Source organism: Mytilus californianus, unplaced genomic scaffold, assembly GCF_021869535.1.
Source record: "Mytilus californianus isolate M0D057914Y unplaced genomic scaffold, xbMytCali1.0.p SCAF_4, whole genome shotgun sequence".
NCBI lineage: Eukaryota > Metazoa > Mollusca > Bivalvia > Mytilida > Mytilidae > Mytilus > Mytilus californianus.
This window is the reverse complement of record NW_026262690.1, coordinates 52,302,617-52,318,165: the sequence shown is the minus strand read 5'-3', so window position 1 is coordinate 52,318,165 and position 15,549 is coordinate 52,302,617. Positions and strand designations below refer to the sequence as shown.

Below are 15,549 nucleotides of genomic sequence, written 5' to 3'. Positions count from 1 at the left end.
ATGTAACCATAGTTAACCATAGGTATTGTACAGGTATACCTAACAACAAAATTATTTTCATTTACCTGTGTTTACAGTTATTGCAAATGGATGGTATTTTTGTTCGAGCATATTGTTTTTCTTTAATTGTTTAACATTTCTTACCGATATAACATGTTACTTTTATTATTCTTCCCTTAGTTTATTTATTTTGTATTTACATTGTGTCATAGGTCAAATTTATTTGTTCAGTGTATGTTCAATGGTGTTAATATGTCCTTTGATTGAGTTAAGCTATTTCAGTTGATATTTTATAGTGTGTCTTTCTATGTTGTGATGTTACACTATTGTTTCAGAAAAAGGGTGAAGGTTTGGTACCATTAAAACGTTTAAACCCGCTGCATTTGTTTGGACCTGTCCCAAGTCAAGAATCTGATGTTCAGTAATTGTCGTTTGTTGATGTGGTTCATAAGTGTTTCTCGTTTCTCATTTTTTATATAGATTAGACCGTTGGTTTTCCCGTTTGAATGGTTTTACACTAGTAATTTTTTGGGGCCCTTTATAGCTTACTGTTCGGTGTGAGCCAAGGCTCCGTGTTGAAGACCGTACTGTGACCTATAATGGTTTACTTTTATAAATTTTGACTTGGATGGAGAGTTGTCTCATTGGCACTCATACCACATCTTCTTATATCTAATTACCTATGAAGGAATTTCAATGTTCCATAGTTACTCCTGAAAGTAAGATCTCCATGTAACCATAGTTAATTGTGAAGATAAGATCTCCACATTACCATAGTTACTTCTTGAGGTAAGATCTCCATGTAACCACAGTTTCTTCTGAAGGTTAGATCTCCACATTACCACAAATACTTCTTATGGTAAGGGTACGTACCTTCACGCTATCACAATTACTTCTGCTTTAAAACTTTTTGATAAATATAATTAACATATTCAAGTGCTTTAACCCAATTAGGTAACTGTACCTGTAAATACTTCTTTTTAATCCAATTCATCCTTAATGACATTAAATTTTTATTTTAAGTGTTCAAATTGTTACAAGCATAGCATTTATACAATTAAATTTTAAATCAGATTTGGTTAGTCGTCAAAAAAAAGTTCCATTTTCATAAATTTCAATTTATCTCCATGCCTGGAATTTCAGAACACCCAGGTGTTTTACAAAGCAATACAATATTTATAAAATACATTTTTTAGTATCTGATGGATCCAGAAAAAGTTGCTAACCTACTGCTGGTACCACAGTACTTTGAATTGGACATCTACACAGCTAGTAGACAAGAAAAGGTACAGTAGCTTATATCATAGCAGAAAAGATTTATTGAAAATCTATTATCACATACAACATCACAACATAAGCACTAGAGCTTTAAAACCTCATACAAAATACAGTTATAACAAATTGCTTCTTGAATAAGTATCTTCTATTCAACCATGAATCCTATTGTCTGCAAGCAGGGAATTTGGTATGTATTTCAAAATCATATGATAAGAAAGGGGAAATTCAACAACTTTAAAAGCAACCTTTTTTTTGAAGAATTACAACTATGATTTGAATAAAATTGATGAAAAATAAAATGAAGATGACTTTTTTTCTTTTAATGTGTTGAATGTTCCACAGTTCAAAAAAAAATATTTAGGTTGGCTCGTGTTCTCTGCATAATTATGCTCTGCTTGAAATAGCAGGAGGCAATTTGTCGTCCGGTCTGTGTGTCTGTCCATCTAATAACAACTTCACTGTTTCAAACCAACCTATTTATCTTATTATTTGTCAAGACTTACTGAAGAAATTGCACAAAAGAAAAAGACAATGAATCAGATTTCCTGGCGAAAAACACATGTTACCTGCATCAGATATGGTCTGATTGATCTAAAAAGAACAGTCAAAACTGTCTACAATGGACTTTGCCGGACAGCATGGCAACCATTATTTTAGCATGAAAGCCTGATTTTATGAACTGTAAATTAAAAAACTAAATGTTACATTTAAATCAGGAAAGTCCACAAGTGGAGGTACCTAATTTGCTTTAATAGTATTGACAAATTTCTAATCATAATCTGTAATATATTTTTCAGAATTTAGAAGCTTTATTGAGGTATTTACATGAAGTTGTAGAGAAACATACTGACACAGAGGTAATTAGAAATTGTGTATTTGTTATGACAAACAACTTATTTTAATGATTAAGCTTTAGTTACTTTTATTTGTTATTAGTCCCCTACCGATGAAGTCGAAGGGGACTTTAGGTTTGCACTCTGTCCGTCTGTCCATCCGTCAGTCCGACAAATCAGTTTTCCACACTTTATTTCTTTGTGCTTGAAGACATTGATTTGATAATGGGTATATAGTTTTATCATGACAATGTACAGATCAAGTTCGAATTTTGTTCCAGTCTGATGATTTTGTGCAGAGTTATGGTCCTTGGACTTGAACAGTTCACTCAAATAATCAGTTTTCCGCACTTTTTTTCGTCATGCTGGAAGATATTGATTTGATAATAGGTATATATACAATATATGTACATTGTTGGAAAATATAAAATATATTTGTATGAGCTTTAGAAACAGGACGAAAAGCGAGGCTTGCTGAGCTTTTCTCCTGTTTCGCAGCGAGTACAAATAAATTTTATATTTTCCGACAATGTACATATATTGTTTTTATCCTGAAATTTACACTCAACACTTGAAACTGTAGTTGTTAAAATCTAAATCATTGTCTCTAATTTTTCAAAGAAATCGACATAGTTTAAAACATGGACCGCGAAGAAGAAATCGACATAGTTTAAACGTGGACCGCGAAGAGGACCCCAAAATGAACTGGTACGCAAAAAGAAATATCCACATTACCGCTTCCTCAACATGGAAGAGGGGTAACAGGAGACTTTATTTGTACAAGTTCAAATAAAGCAAAAATTTATTTGTGTACCTGATCTTTGTACAATAGTTGGCTGATTGCAGGATAAAAAGTTTTATCATGACAAGTTACAGATCAAGTTCAAATTTTGTACCGGTCTGATGATTTTGTGCAGAGTTATGGTCCTTGGACATGAAAAGTTCACTCAAATAATCAGTTTTCTGCACTTTTTTTCGTCATGCTGGAAGATATTGATTTGATAATAGGTATATAGTTTTATCATGACAAGTTACAGATCAAGTTCGAATTTTGTTCCAGTCTAATAATTTAGTGCAGAGTTATGGTGCTTGGACTTAAAAAATTCACTTAAATAATCAGTTTTCCACACTTATTGTCGTCATGCTTGAAGATATTGACTTGATATTTGTTATATATATTTAGTTTACACCATGACAAGTTACAGATCAAGTTAGCATTGTGTTCCAGTACAATAAATTTTTAACCGGTTGGGGACTATGTATTGCCATGCAATACTCTCAGAATGCTTGTTTATGCTGTTTTTTTTCAACAATTTTGCCCAATGTTCAGAGCATTATTCAAAAGATGCAGCTTCAAGCTGACTTTCAATTTCATATGCAAATAACATTAAACTACAAATATAATGAGGAGAAAATTTGTTTTCTGAAATAATGTATCTGCAAGTGTCTTCCATGTTCAATTGTTCATACTGTATGAAAATGGTTAATTTTATTTAATACTCACCCTTTCTATTAGGTTTTAGAAGCCTGTTCTAAGTGCTATGAATGTTTATGTTGTGAGGAATATGCTATTGCTGGTAAATGTGATGTAGCCAGGAAAACTTTAATTGATAGTTTGGTTGTTAAATTTAAAGAGGCAATGCAAGATTTCTTTGCAGAGGTAAGTATATTTACTACACCTGATCCCCCCCCCCCCAAAAAAAAAAAAATGATGCAACTGTCAGAATTTACAATGTGAACATTTCCGGTCAGAATTTGATGGTAGATTATTGTGTATGTCCTTGTTGAGGGCATTATTGTTGATTTATACCATGATATGTTATAAAGATTGTTATCATTGATATACATTCTTCAATGCCTTCTTCAAGTTGTTTCTTTGAATTAAAATTGATATTCTGCAATGCACAAATATAATGGTTCAGTTTCAAAAAATAAATTGAAAATACAACTTGCTAACCATACCTGTTGTTTGAGGTTAATACCTGCAATCAATTGTGTTTTAATTTGCCTAAAACAGTTCAAGCACAAGAAATGTTTAAATGAAGTTGATTGCATTTCTTTTTGTTAATCATAATAATAAAGGTGTCACTGTTTTTTTTTTTTTAAGATTCACATTGGAACAAATTAAATGTAATTTATGCATTGAGGTAAAAGTCTCAATTTGGAAATCTGATTTGGAGTAATATTGTAGGATATAATTGAATTTCAAAGGTTTTATTTATAGACTAGTGAAAAATTGATCTGTTGTCATAAAAATGGGAGAATATTGAAATTTGCACTCTGCTGTGATTCCTCTGGAGTTCTGAATGAGGAAATTTATAAATGAGTACATTTGGTAATACATATTATCTGAATGTACATATATATCCTGAAGTGGTTTATTATATACAGGGAGAAGAACCAGATGAAGATGAGATATTTGCGTTGACAGCCAGTTTGAAGAGGATTTATGCATTTTACAGGTATATTCTATTGTAACAAATTTGTGTAGGGATGATACAGTTTGACCATTCATCAATGACATGTTAAAAATTGTATACCATTGAATTTTGTATTGACTTACAAATAGCTGATTGTAAATCTGTCAAAAAAGAGCATAATTGTGTAGAGATGACATATATAAATAATCATTGAAATTTAAAGAAAAAATCAACCTTGAATTGCCTTTCTACAAAATCTGTGCAATGAGTTTTGTGTAAAATTATATTTTATTATTACTTTGGCTTTTCATAGGTGTTTTTACAATGCACATAAACCAACTACGTGTACTTAACGAATTTGAATATTATATCAAAGTTTTTTTCAGAAATTTCAATGTCCTTAAAATTTAATTTTTAAAGAAAATTTGTAAGAAAAAGATTTAAAGAAATAATAATTGAAGTCTAATTGTTTAACTTAATTACTAATAAACTAATTAACTAATTATGGTAATTTTTCGTGAATTTTATTTATTTAATTATTAATATATAATGTATAGTTGTATGAAAAAATTTCTGAGAAAATTTCAGAGATCATCCATTTATGTACCTCATGTCTTTGTTTTATAAACTATTAAAATATATAAAAATTGCATGTTTCACTTAATTGTTACATTGTCTTGACAGTAAAAAACATATCAAAGAAAAAAACTAACACAAAATCAATAGGTTACAAGAAAATGTGTCATTACTGTGACATTGAATTTGATATTTATTTACAGTTGTCATAATCTGACCAGTTGGGACTTGTGGGATGATATTTTCAGCATAATCAAGAATGGAAATGAAAATCAAACTATTCCAGAAGAGGTATCTATTAATTAGTCTAAGTCTAGTCGTAAATATGAAGTATTGATGTAAAAATAAGGAGAAGTGGAATGATTTGCTAATCAGACAACTATCCACCAAAGTTCAAATGAAGTGGATGTAAAGCAATTATAGGCAAAAGTATGGCCTTCAACAATGAGAAAAACCTGAACGACTGGTTCAGCTTTAAAAGGCCCTGACATGAAAAATGCATCACATTTCAATTGAGAAAACGAACGGCTTAAGGTCTGTTAATGTCTCATTAATTAGCAACACAGATCTTGCTTGATAGTAATGTGTAAAAAAAACCAACTGACAGATTATGTGCCATAAGCGACATTTGGAGTTGTTTTGGTTTTTTTCTTTCCAGATTGTAAGTAAAGCTATGTCATCAGCTTCCATGTCAGTATTATGGTATCTTCAGAAGTTAGATGAGAATAATCCCAGTAAGGTAAGATTATAATCAATTGTTAAGATTGTTAAGTAAACAGAAATCTAAACTCAGTTTATGTATTAAATGATATGCATGGGTGATTATTGAGCCTGAACTTTTTCTAGATCCTGTCATTAAAACTGGTAATTGCTGCATCTCAGATATAAAGATGCAAGAATAGATTCACTGATTTTTAGTCAGAATAATATGTTGTTATGTTTCAATATATTTTGCCACAGAGCTTTTATTAGCTAGAATAATGTTAAATATTTATTTGTTATTCGAAGGTTAAAAATTAATTTAAAAATGTAAAAATTAAAAACCAAGTTGAAAATATTTTTGTCATTTATAAGTTGAAAATAGAAACATTTGTTCTTGTATTTATTGCAGGAAGAGATGAAGGCATTGCGGAAACGGTTAAATGACCTGTTGAAGTACTGTCATGAGTTGATGTATCATCCTAAAGATAGAGTGAATGAAGAGGCATTTATAACAATCTGTGACTTGTTAATTGTGTTCAGTAAAAACATGGGTAACAATGACATGATGAAACCATTAGTCTATGAACCAGACAAGAATCTACAACAACAACTTAGTAATTTTCTCACAGATAAAGTTTTTGTAGATGATGAAGATGGTAGGTGTTTGTGGTGTTTTTTTAAATTTTGTAGTTCAAATAATCAATAATAGACCATAGGATATAAAGTACTGTTGTTGAATAATATACCAAAAACTATTAGGGGGGTATCGTTTGTGAGCGATAGTTCACAGTTCAACTTGTTTCACTATATTTCTCATATGATCACATTATAAAAACTGCAGCTGTAAGTTCCAGCACAAATATAGATTTATCTCAGGAATTCTAAATGTCTCTGAACATCTTAATGCAGTAAATAACCAGCCTTTACTGGACCAAACAATGTCTTATTTGTCTTTTACATATTTTATTGTCTAAAATGTGGTCTCATAGTAATATGCTTGCCTAAATTGCAGGAAGTTAAGGGTTTGAACATTTACTATAAGGGCTATTCCATTAAAAAGGAGGTACTAGAGTCGGAAGGCAATTTTTAAGTACCCCCATGACCAAGAGGAATGTACCATGTATCTTAACACCAACCAACAGGAAGTCATTTCATATTATACAAGAACCAACTGGAATATAACTTATTTTATTCTAATTTACCACAACAAACAGGAATTGTTATTTAAACATTATAGTTGCTGAACATTTTAGAGGGGTGGACAGGGTTAAGGGAACCTGGGAATGAGGGGGAGGGAAATGGGAGTTCAGGGGGAGGAAACTGGGAGTGGAGGGGGAGGGAACTGGGTATTGAGGGGGGAGGGAAGTGGGAATCATTGACCCCCCTGTCCACCCCCTCATTTTAAGAGGAAAGTGGGAATCATTGACCCCTCTGTCCACCCCCTCATTTTATGTACAAATAGGAAATATTCAAATGACATCTACATCTTATCATCCTGAAAGTGATAGTAACAAGCAGGCAGTAATCACCTATTGATCAATCATTTATCAATCATTTGTAATTATTTTAGATAGTCCTTCGCTTTTGTTATTAAATCTTTTACCTTTATTTAACCTAGCTAAAATAATAGTGAACTTTTGCCAGTGTCTGACAAACCTTTGTCATCATTGTATTTATATTCCAACTCACAGACTGAATGGTTTAGCAATAATCCTGTATCCCTGTCCACTCATCTCTTCATGTCTTTCATTATTTAAGTGATTTTCATATTTCCTTTTTAGGTACTGGCTCTTAGTAGATAATTAAATAGTTTTATCTTTTCCAAACTGACTGAGGACGGATTTTTTTTTTTACAAATTACTCTGCTCCTGTATTAAGAAATGCAGATGATATTCAGATATGCAAGGCTGTTACTTCCTGTTTGATGAATTTTTATTGTATTCCATGGTGTGCGAAATTCATGCATTGTTTCTAGTTGAATATTTATTTGCAGATGATGTTGATGAAAATGTAAAGATAGAAGAATTGCACAAGAGAAGAAACTTTCTTGCTTGTTTCTGTAAACTTATTGTCTACAATATTGTTGGGATCAGGGTGGCTGCTGATATGTTTAAACATTACATGAAGGTATTGTATAAACTGTTTTCATTCTTTCTCTTCTGTTCATTTGTTATGGTTTAAGTTTTTAACATTATATATTTTATTTTTACAACTGCAAATATATTGGGTAAATACATATATAGACAATGCCAAAAATATTTAAAGTAAAAACAAAGAATATTTGAATCACATGACATTGTCTTGTCAACTCAACATCATGAGAAGGCCCTATTGAAATGATTGAAAAATTATATGAAATGTGCAAAAAAAATCTTCAGTACCAAAATTCCAAATTATTAACAATGATGGACGATGCAAAGCATATATCAAACATATAGTTCCTGACTAGGATAGGCATAGTTTAATGGATATGATAGATTCTGTTACAAGTTATTACTTATGAAAAATATAAGAGAGAAGAAACTTCTTGCCTGGTTTCTGAAAACTTGTTGCCACAATTTTGTTATGATCAGAGGCTTTGAAAAATGATATCATAATCTGACTTAAAAAAAAGTATGGTACATGAAGTTCTAATATTTCTTCCATTGCAGTTTTACAATGACTATGGAGACATAATTAAAGCTACTTTAAGTAAAGCCAGAGAGATCAACAAAGTAACCACAGCCAAAACATTAGCCCTTAGTTTGACACAGGTATGTTGCTCTTGCTAATATTACATCATATTTACACTTTCTAAGATAGTTTGGTAAGATTTATAAAGAAGACAGAACATAATACAATTTATACTTATATTTTTTTGAATTTATCTTTAAGCATGCAGATTTGGTGAATGTAGATTTATTGAATTAATTAAAATTTCAAATGTTTTTGTATAAGAAAAAAAAATTTAAAACAAAATATACAATAAATATGACCACAAAACATGATGGAATCATATCAATCTGTTTCCATGAGTACATACAGAAATATATGAATTTTACATACACATAGCTTGATATTTAATGTCCAAGGATTATTTAAAGATTTAATTGATTACAATATACTTAACTGGCCATTTTTTTTTATTTCAATAGATTAGTGTGTTTCAATAAAAGGTACATATTTGCAAGATTTGTAAAATGTATAAATTTACTATAATATACAACTTAGAATCTTTACAGTAACTAAAAACTCAACATCATTAAATTATTTTTTCAGTTATACAGAGAACAGTTTGCAGATGGCAGTCCCATTGATAGATCGTCAGACTCCTTCCAATCATTAAAGGTTGGCATATGTATTCAATTATTCTTGTTTCAAGATAAAACAATATTTTATCAATTTAAATATTGTATGTCTATTAAATAAAGTTTAAACAAATATTACTGGAAAAATGTATAAGTAAAAAAGAAGGAACATTCATTGTGTTTCCCTGAGCAAATAATGGACTCTTCAATCGGCAGGGTATATCATTTTGTAATCTGACATTACCTCTGGTTTTATTGTCGAGCCTGCGACTTTTGTCGCAGAAAGCTCGACATAGGGATAGCGATCCGGCGGCGGCGGCTACGGCGGCGGCGGCGGCGGCGGCGTTAGCTAACTTCTTAAAAGCTTTATATTTTAGAAGGTGGAAGGTCTGGATGCTTCATACTTTGTATATGGATGCCTCATGTTACGAAGTTTCCGTCAGTCACATGTCCAATGTCCTTGACCTCATTTTCATGGTTCAGTGACTACTTGAAAAAAAAGTTAAGATTTTTTGTAATGTTAGATTCTCTCTTATTATAAGTAATAAGATAACTATATTTGGTATGTGCGTACCTTGCAAGGTCCTCATGCCCGTCAGACAGTTTTCACTTGACCTCGACCTCATTTCATGGATCAGTGAACAAGGTTAAGTTTTGGTGGTCAAGTCCATATCTCAGATACTATAAGCAATAGGTCTAGTATATTCGGTGTATGGAAGGACTGTAAGGTGTACATGTCCAACTGGCAGGTGTCATCTGACCTTGACCTCATTTTCATGGTTCAGTGGTTATAGTTAAGTTTTTGTGTTTTGGTCTGTTTTTCTTATACTGCATGCCATAGGTCTACTATATTTGGTGTATGGAATGATTGTAAGGTGTACATGTCTAGCGGGCAGATGTCATTTGACCTTGACCTCATTTTCATGGTTCAGTGGTCAAAGTTAAGTTTTTGAGTTTTGGTCTTTTTTTCTAATACTATGTGCAATAGTTCAACTATATTTGGTATGTGCGTACCTTGCAAGGTCCTCATGCCCGTCAGACAGTTTTCACTTGACCTCGACCTCATTTCATGGATCAATGAACAAGGTTAAGTTTTGGTGGTCAAGTCCATATCTCAGATACTATAAGCAATAGGTCTAGTATATTCAGTGTATGGAAGGACTGTAAGGTGTACATGTCCAACTGGCAGGTGTCATCTGACCTTGACCTCATTTTCATGGTTCAGTGGTTATAGTTAAGTTTTTGTGTTTTGGTCTGTTTTTCTTATACTGTATGCAATAGTTCAACTATATTTGGTGTATGGAAATATTTTATGATCTATTTGGCAGTCACGCAGGTTTTATTTGACCTTGACCTCATTTTCAAGGTTCATTGCTCAGTGTTAAGTTTTTGTGTTTTGGTCTGTTTTTCTTAAACTATAAGCAATAGGTCAACTCTATTTGTTGTATGGAAGAGTTGTTAGCTGTACATGCCTGCCTAGCATGGTTCATCTGACCTTGACCTCATTTTCATGGTTCATTGGTCAATGTTTAGTTTACTTGGTTAATGTTAAGTTTATGTGACAGTTGTAATAAAGCTTTATATTTAGGACTATCAACATAATATCAATGATTAGTAAAGAAGGCGAGACATTTCAGCGTGTGCACTCTTGTTTTGAGTAATATCTAGTGTCTTATGCTACATTTTAACATGTTCATGACACATATTGGTAAATATTACAGGAATTAGCTAGAAGATTTGCACTTTCTTTTGGTTTGGATGCTGTCAAGAACAGAGAAGCTGTAGCTGCAATGCACAAGTAAGTGTGTATTACTGATTTAATTAACTGTGATGGAATTTGTTCTGAATAGCTTCATAATTGATTTATTTTAAAGTCAACAAGGATTTACTTTTCGCTTGTTGAGTTCAACTTTAAAAACATATTATGGGATACTATTAAGTAATTTAGAAATCAGTATCACAATCTACTAACATCAACCTTTTTAAAAAATGAATTATCCAGTTATAAAACTCTTTAGGACTATGCCTTATAAGGTCAAAATTTTAAAGTATAAACAAAAATGTGTTTTTCGAAATTTTACACATAGTATCTTATGAATTTCATAAAAACAACTATGATTAGAAGTAAATTTTACATTTAGGATATTTTTCTCCTTTTTGGAGAAAATTAATCCTAAACAAAATAAAATTGATTTGAAATTTTACAATATCTAGCGTTCAATACAAAACTTGCACAATGGTAAACTATAAGTAAACATTTGTGTGAAAGTACATGTCTGTTTTATCTACATATTGTTTATCTTTATATTACTTACTTTTGTTTTGTGATGGTTTTTTATGCCTCTAGCAACATGTTTTCTGGTCTGTCCGTCTGTCCGTCCTGTATCAGGTTAATTTTAAGGTAGTTGAAATTTAATATACATGTTCATTATGTTTAGAATTTTTAAATTTATATGCCAAATTATGGTTTTGACTAAAATTTCATGGTTCACTGAACTTGTAAATGTGATAGTGTGAGTGGGGCGTGGTGTCATTTAAACACGTTTTGTTTGTTTCTATGCTGAAGTATTAAAAAAAAATGTAAATGAAAAAAAAATCTGAGTTATACCAAGTGGCAAAAAGTGTTTCCCTAAATTTCTGTTACCAGTTATAGTGTGTTTTAAAAATGAATACTGACAATAACACAACTTTTTATGCTTGCTAATTTTTAGCCATCTAAAATTTTGAAGAAAACCACTCAGATGTTATTTAATGAAATTGTTTGATTACAGGGAAGGTATCCTGTTTAGTTTATCTCGACCAGATGATCATAGAGATCATTCAGGACCACCACCATATCTTACGTTTTTAGAAATCTTGTCAGAATTTACAAACAAACTGATGAAACCAGACAGAAGAGTTGTGTAAGTAGAATATATGTGTATTTTAATTGATTTCAGTGAAAGTAGGTGTACATTATTAATAGATGTGCTGACATCTCTTTCACAAAAAAACAACAACACAAGTGTAATAAAAACAATAATATACAATTCAGTATCATAGTAACTGAAAGCAGATTCAAAGTACATTTTGTACTTAAACCTTCACTGATGCCAAAACAAAAGTACAATCAAAATAAGTAATGTACAGTATCAAAAAATTATCATAGTTATTAATTGAAATTCGAAAGACTTAAACCTTCACAAACGCAATCAATAAGTGTTTTCATTCTATCCAGAAACTTCACATGTTCATTATCTCTCTTAAAAATACTTGTACAGCTTTAGAACTCATGAGAGGAATACTATTCAAAAACTGTTTTAATGTAATGATGTGGTTACATAAAAACATTGTTATTGTGGCAAATATTAATTCTGTGTTTTTATTTTTTTTTTTACCAAAAATCTTGTGAGGTAGAGTAAATATTATATATGCATGTATAATTGAATGATAAACCTAAATAACATTATATTGTTGGTGATATCATTAGCACACATTGGCTATAAACAAACAAGCTTAGGTATGGAGTCTTTACTTTAAAACTGAAGTATTTGTTTTGAAAACTTTGTTTTCATTTCAGCTTGGCATACTTAGATAAAAATTTACCTGATGGAGGTATATCTAGTACTGAGGACTGGCAGTCATTGATAGCTTATAGAAATAGTTTACTACAGGGAGAGAGTGAAGTCCATCCTGTCACCTTAAAGCAAGCTTCAGCTCGTAGATATGGCAAGCGCAAACAGACGCAGGATGGTAATTTGATTAATGCATTGCAAAAAACTTGTGTTTGTGGAATTCCTACTACGAATTTTGATTTTTAGTGTTGAAAAGTGTATATGGTGCATCTTGGGTCTCTATAAATTTTTTATTTTTTAATTAATTGTTCTTAAATGTGATAATTTTTTATTCCCAATATTTGGTTTCCAACATATCTGACAAGAAATATATTTTTGAAATGCACATATGGCGCATCAAATTTTGTGCAGTATTTGTAATTTTATATTATTATCACTGGGTTGTTGCCCTGGCTTGTGGACAATTTAAATTTTATGCACTGCTGATTTATTTATTTCTAGTTTAAATATGTTTACAATTTTACATTTATATATCATTCTCTGCAACTTCATAGTCAGAATATGCTTACAAGTCAGTGGGGAGGGGCTATGTGCAGGGAAAACCTACATATTTTGGAGGAATGTGGATTTGGAGCTAATGGTAATGTAATATTTCTAGTTTCAGATCACGATTCTAATACAGGTGATTGGCAGGATCATTCAGCTATGACACCTGCACCAGGTATAGGTGGTCCTCAGTTGACATCAACTGCTGTTAAGAGAAGAAGGATGGACGAGGAAAGTCTTGGAGGGGCTTCTGAACCTGGATCTGAACAAGATTTTGAAGGATCGTAAGTACCAAGAATTTTCAGCTTTACTTATTTTTCAAAAATATTTTTTTGTTTTTTTTAAGTTTATTATTATTCTATTTCATTTGGGTTTATTTTGCTTTCATTGTTAGTTCTGTTTGCCTCATTTAAATGTAACCTGTTGGTATGGAGTTATCCACAAGAAGTAGCTCACTGACCTAAATTTATACTTTATATTGACATATTAGGTCAACAACTGATAATTTCCTAAGTAACCTACAATCGTAACTAAGGATGCATAAGGCAGTTAAGCATCATCCAAAAAAATGAAGGTCATTGACCTACCATTTATGCTTCATTGTCTTGTACAAAGTTTTAAATTTGAATTCATTTACAAGATTTTAAGTGACCTACAATCATGATTTGATGTATAAAATGATTCACTCCTCCTGATTTATCATCATATTTGACATCCAAGTTCATTGCATATACTTAATGACCACCATTTTTAATGTTTAAATGCTAAAGTTAAATTTCACTTCTGGTTTGATTTTGATTTGAGATATATAAAGTTTATCGAACCAATTTAGAAATGATACAAATTATGTTATTTTAGATTACTTAGGTTTGCTGTTATAGGAGTTTCATCCCTGGAGCAACTTAAAAGTTTAAAAATAGATGTTTGTGATGTCAGGGACACTAGAATGCTGGTTTAGTCTAATGTTTTAATTATGTTTTTAATTTATTTTAATTTGTATTTAGTTCATTCTTTTTGTTTTATTTGTCTTTTTGTTATTTTTATTTACTTTTAGACTTTGGTGATAATTGGCAGCTTAGACATTTGTTACACCAAGAACGCAGTGAAGTGTCACAGCTACATTTTGATGATTCACTTTTTAAAAAATGTCAGAAGAGGAAATATTTTCTAGATTTACTTACCTTAAATACAGCAAGTTAAGCACATCAGATGACAAAAGAAGAAGAAATTTGACTTACAAATGAAACTAAAAATCTGTTTATGTTGTAAAAATCAAAAATGTACATATTGTAAACTAGTGTACATTACATAGAAATATATTGATAATGTGTAGAAATTATAAAAGAGAGATCTGAGGGTTTATGATGAACCAGCTGTCAAAGCAGGAATTTAAATGTACAGACAAATTATACTATGTTGCTACATTCAAATCTAGTTTTGTATTAAATCATCTTAAAGTACAATACTCGGAAATTTTTTTACGTAACAGTGAAATATTTAAAGTGTCATATTTGTTGTTGGAAATCACTAAATATCAGATATGTATTGATGATGAATTAAAAATGGCACATCATTGATTTAAATATCATCTAACTACATTATTTCGATTGCATAATTCATTGAATTAAAACATCAGTTTCAGTTCACATTAAGTTACTCATGCAAAGCCTAAGGTTTATTTCATTTCAATTGTTTGTTAATAATGTATTTTAGATATTCTATTTTAAAAGAGCAATTCCTAATACTTTTCTTTTATTACAAGTGTAATTTTAAGGTGCTAATATTTTTAATAGTTAATGGTTTAATCATTTTAAACCATTTGCTGGGGATTTCTCCACAAGAGTTTAAGTACTTTCAATTAAAGCAAAGATCTGATTTGAATGTTTAGTTAGTATAAATTATATTTTGATTCATTTTAAGATTTACTATATCTGATAAACAGTCATTATGAATTCTTGTAAAGGGAATTCAAACTTATATAGTTTACTTTGCGTAAAAATGTGGAAAAAAAATGAAGCCTAAAAAGGAAAATAAAAAATATGAAGATTTTATTTTCTTACTGTTTAATTAACTACCATTACAATAGACAACAATATTTTCTGTAAAGTTACATTTCTGTCTATACATCTCAGTTTGTTGACCATTTAGAGGCCTTGTCCACTAGTTCATGGTCCAGCGACTTTTAATTAATTAGTAATGTTGCTGTCCATCAGATTGTCTTTCTCTGAAATTTTGTCATGTTGTTGGGTGTGTTGTTTTGGTGGTAGAGGGTTATCATTAGCTCCAAATTTATCTTGAATCTTCAGATTACATTGTTATGCCATTATTGACAAATGAGGTCTGTAATCTTAGA

The 15,549-nt window shown here is 30.9% G+C and overlaps 1 protein-coding gene across 3 annotated transcripts in view; it reads left to right on the top strand.

Annotated features, from left to right (window-relative positions):
• Positions 1–15,245, top strand: part of LOC127738221 (cohesin subunit SA-1-like) — a 49,515-nt gene extending 34,270 nt beyond the window's left edge. For all 3 annotated transcript variants that reach the window (XM_052249398.1, XM_052249397.1, XM_052249399.1), the window contains exons 16-30: positions 1,197–1,286; positions 2,076–2,135; positions 3,628–3,771; positions 4,503–4,573; positions 5,311–5,398; positions 5,766–5,846; positions 6,219–6,465; positions 7,803–7,936; positions 8,461–8,562; positions 9,068–9,136; positions 10,818–10,894; positions 11,868–11,999; positions 12,656–12,828; positions 13,309–13,480; positions 14,251–15,245. In XM_052249398.1, coding sequence (XP_052105358.1) covers positions 1,197–1,286; positions 2,076–2,135; positions 3,628–3,771; positions 4,503–4,573; positions 5,311–5,398; positions 5,766–5,846; positions 6,219–6,465; positions 7,803–7,936; positions 8,461–8,562; positions 9,068–9,136; positions 10,818–10,894; positions 11,868–11,999; positions 12,656–12,828; positions 13,309–13,480; positions 14,251–14,260 — 1,650 coding nt within the window. In that variant the 3' untranslated portion in view covers positions 14,261–15,245. The remainder of the gene's footprint in view (positions 1–1,196; positions 1,287–2,075; positions 2,136–3,627; positions 3,772–4,502; positions 4,574–5,310; positions 5,399–5,765; positions 5,847–6,218; positions 6,466–7,802; positions 7,937–8,460; positions 8,563–9,067; positions 9,137–10,817; positions 10,895–11,867; positions 12,000–12,655; positions 12,829–13,308; positions 13,481–14,250) is intronic.
• The last annotated feature ends 304 nt before the right edge of the window (positions 15,246–15,549 follow it).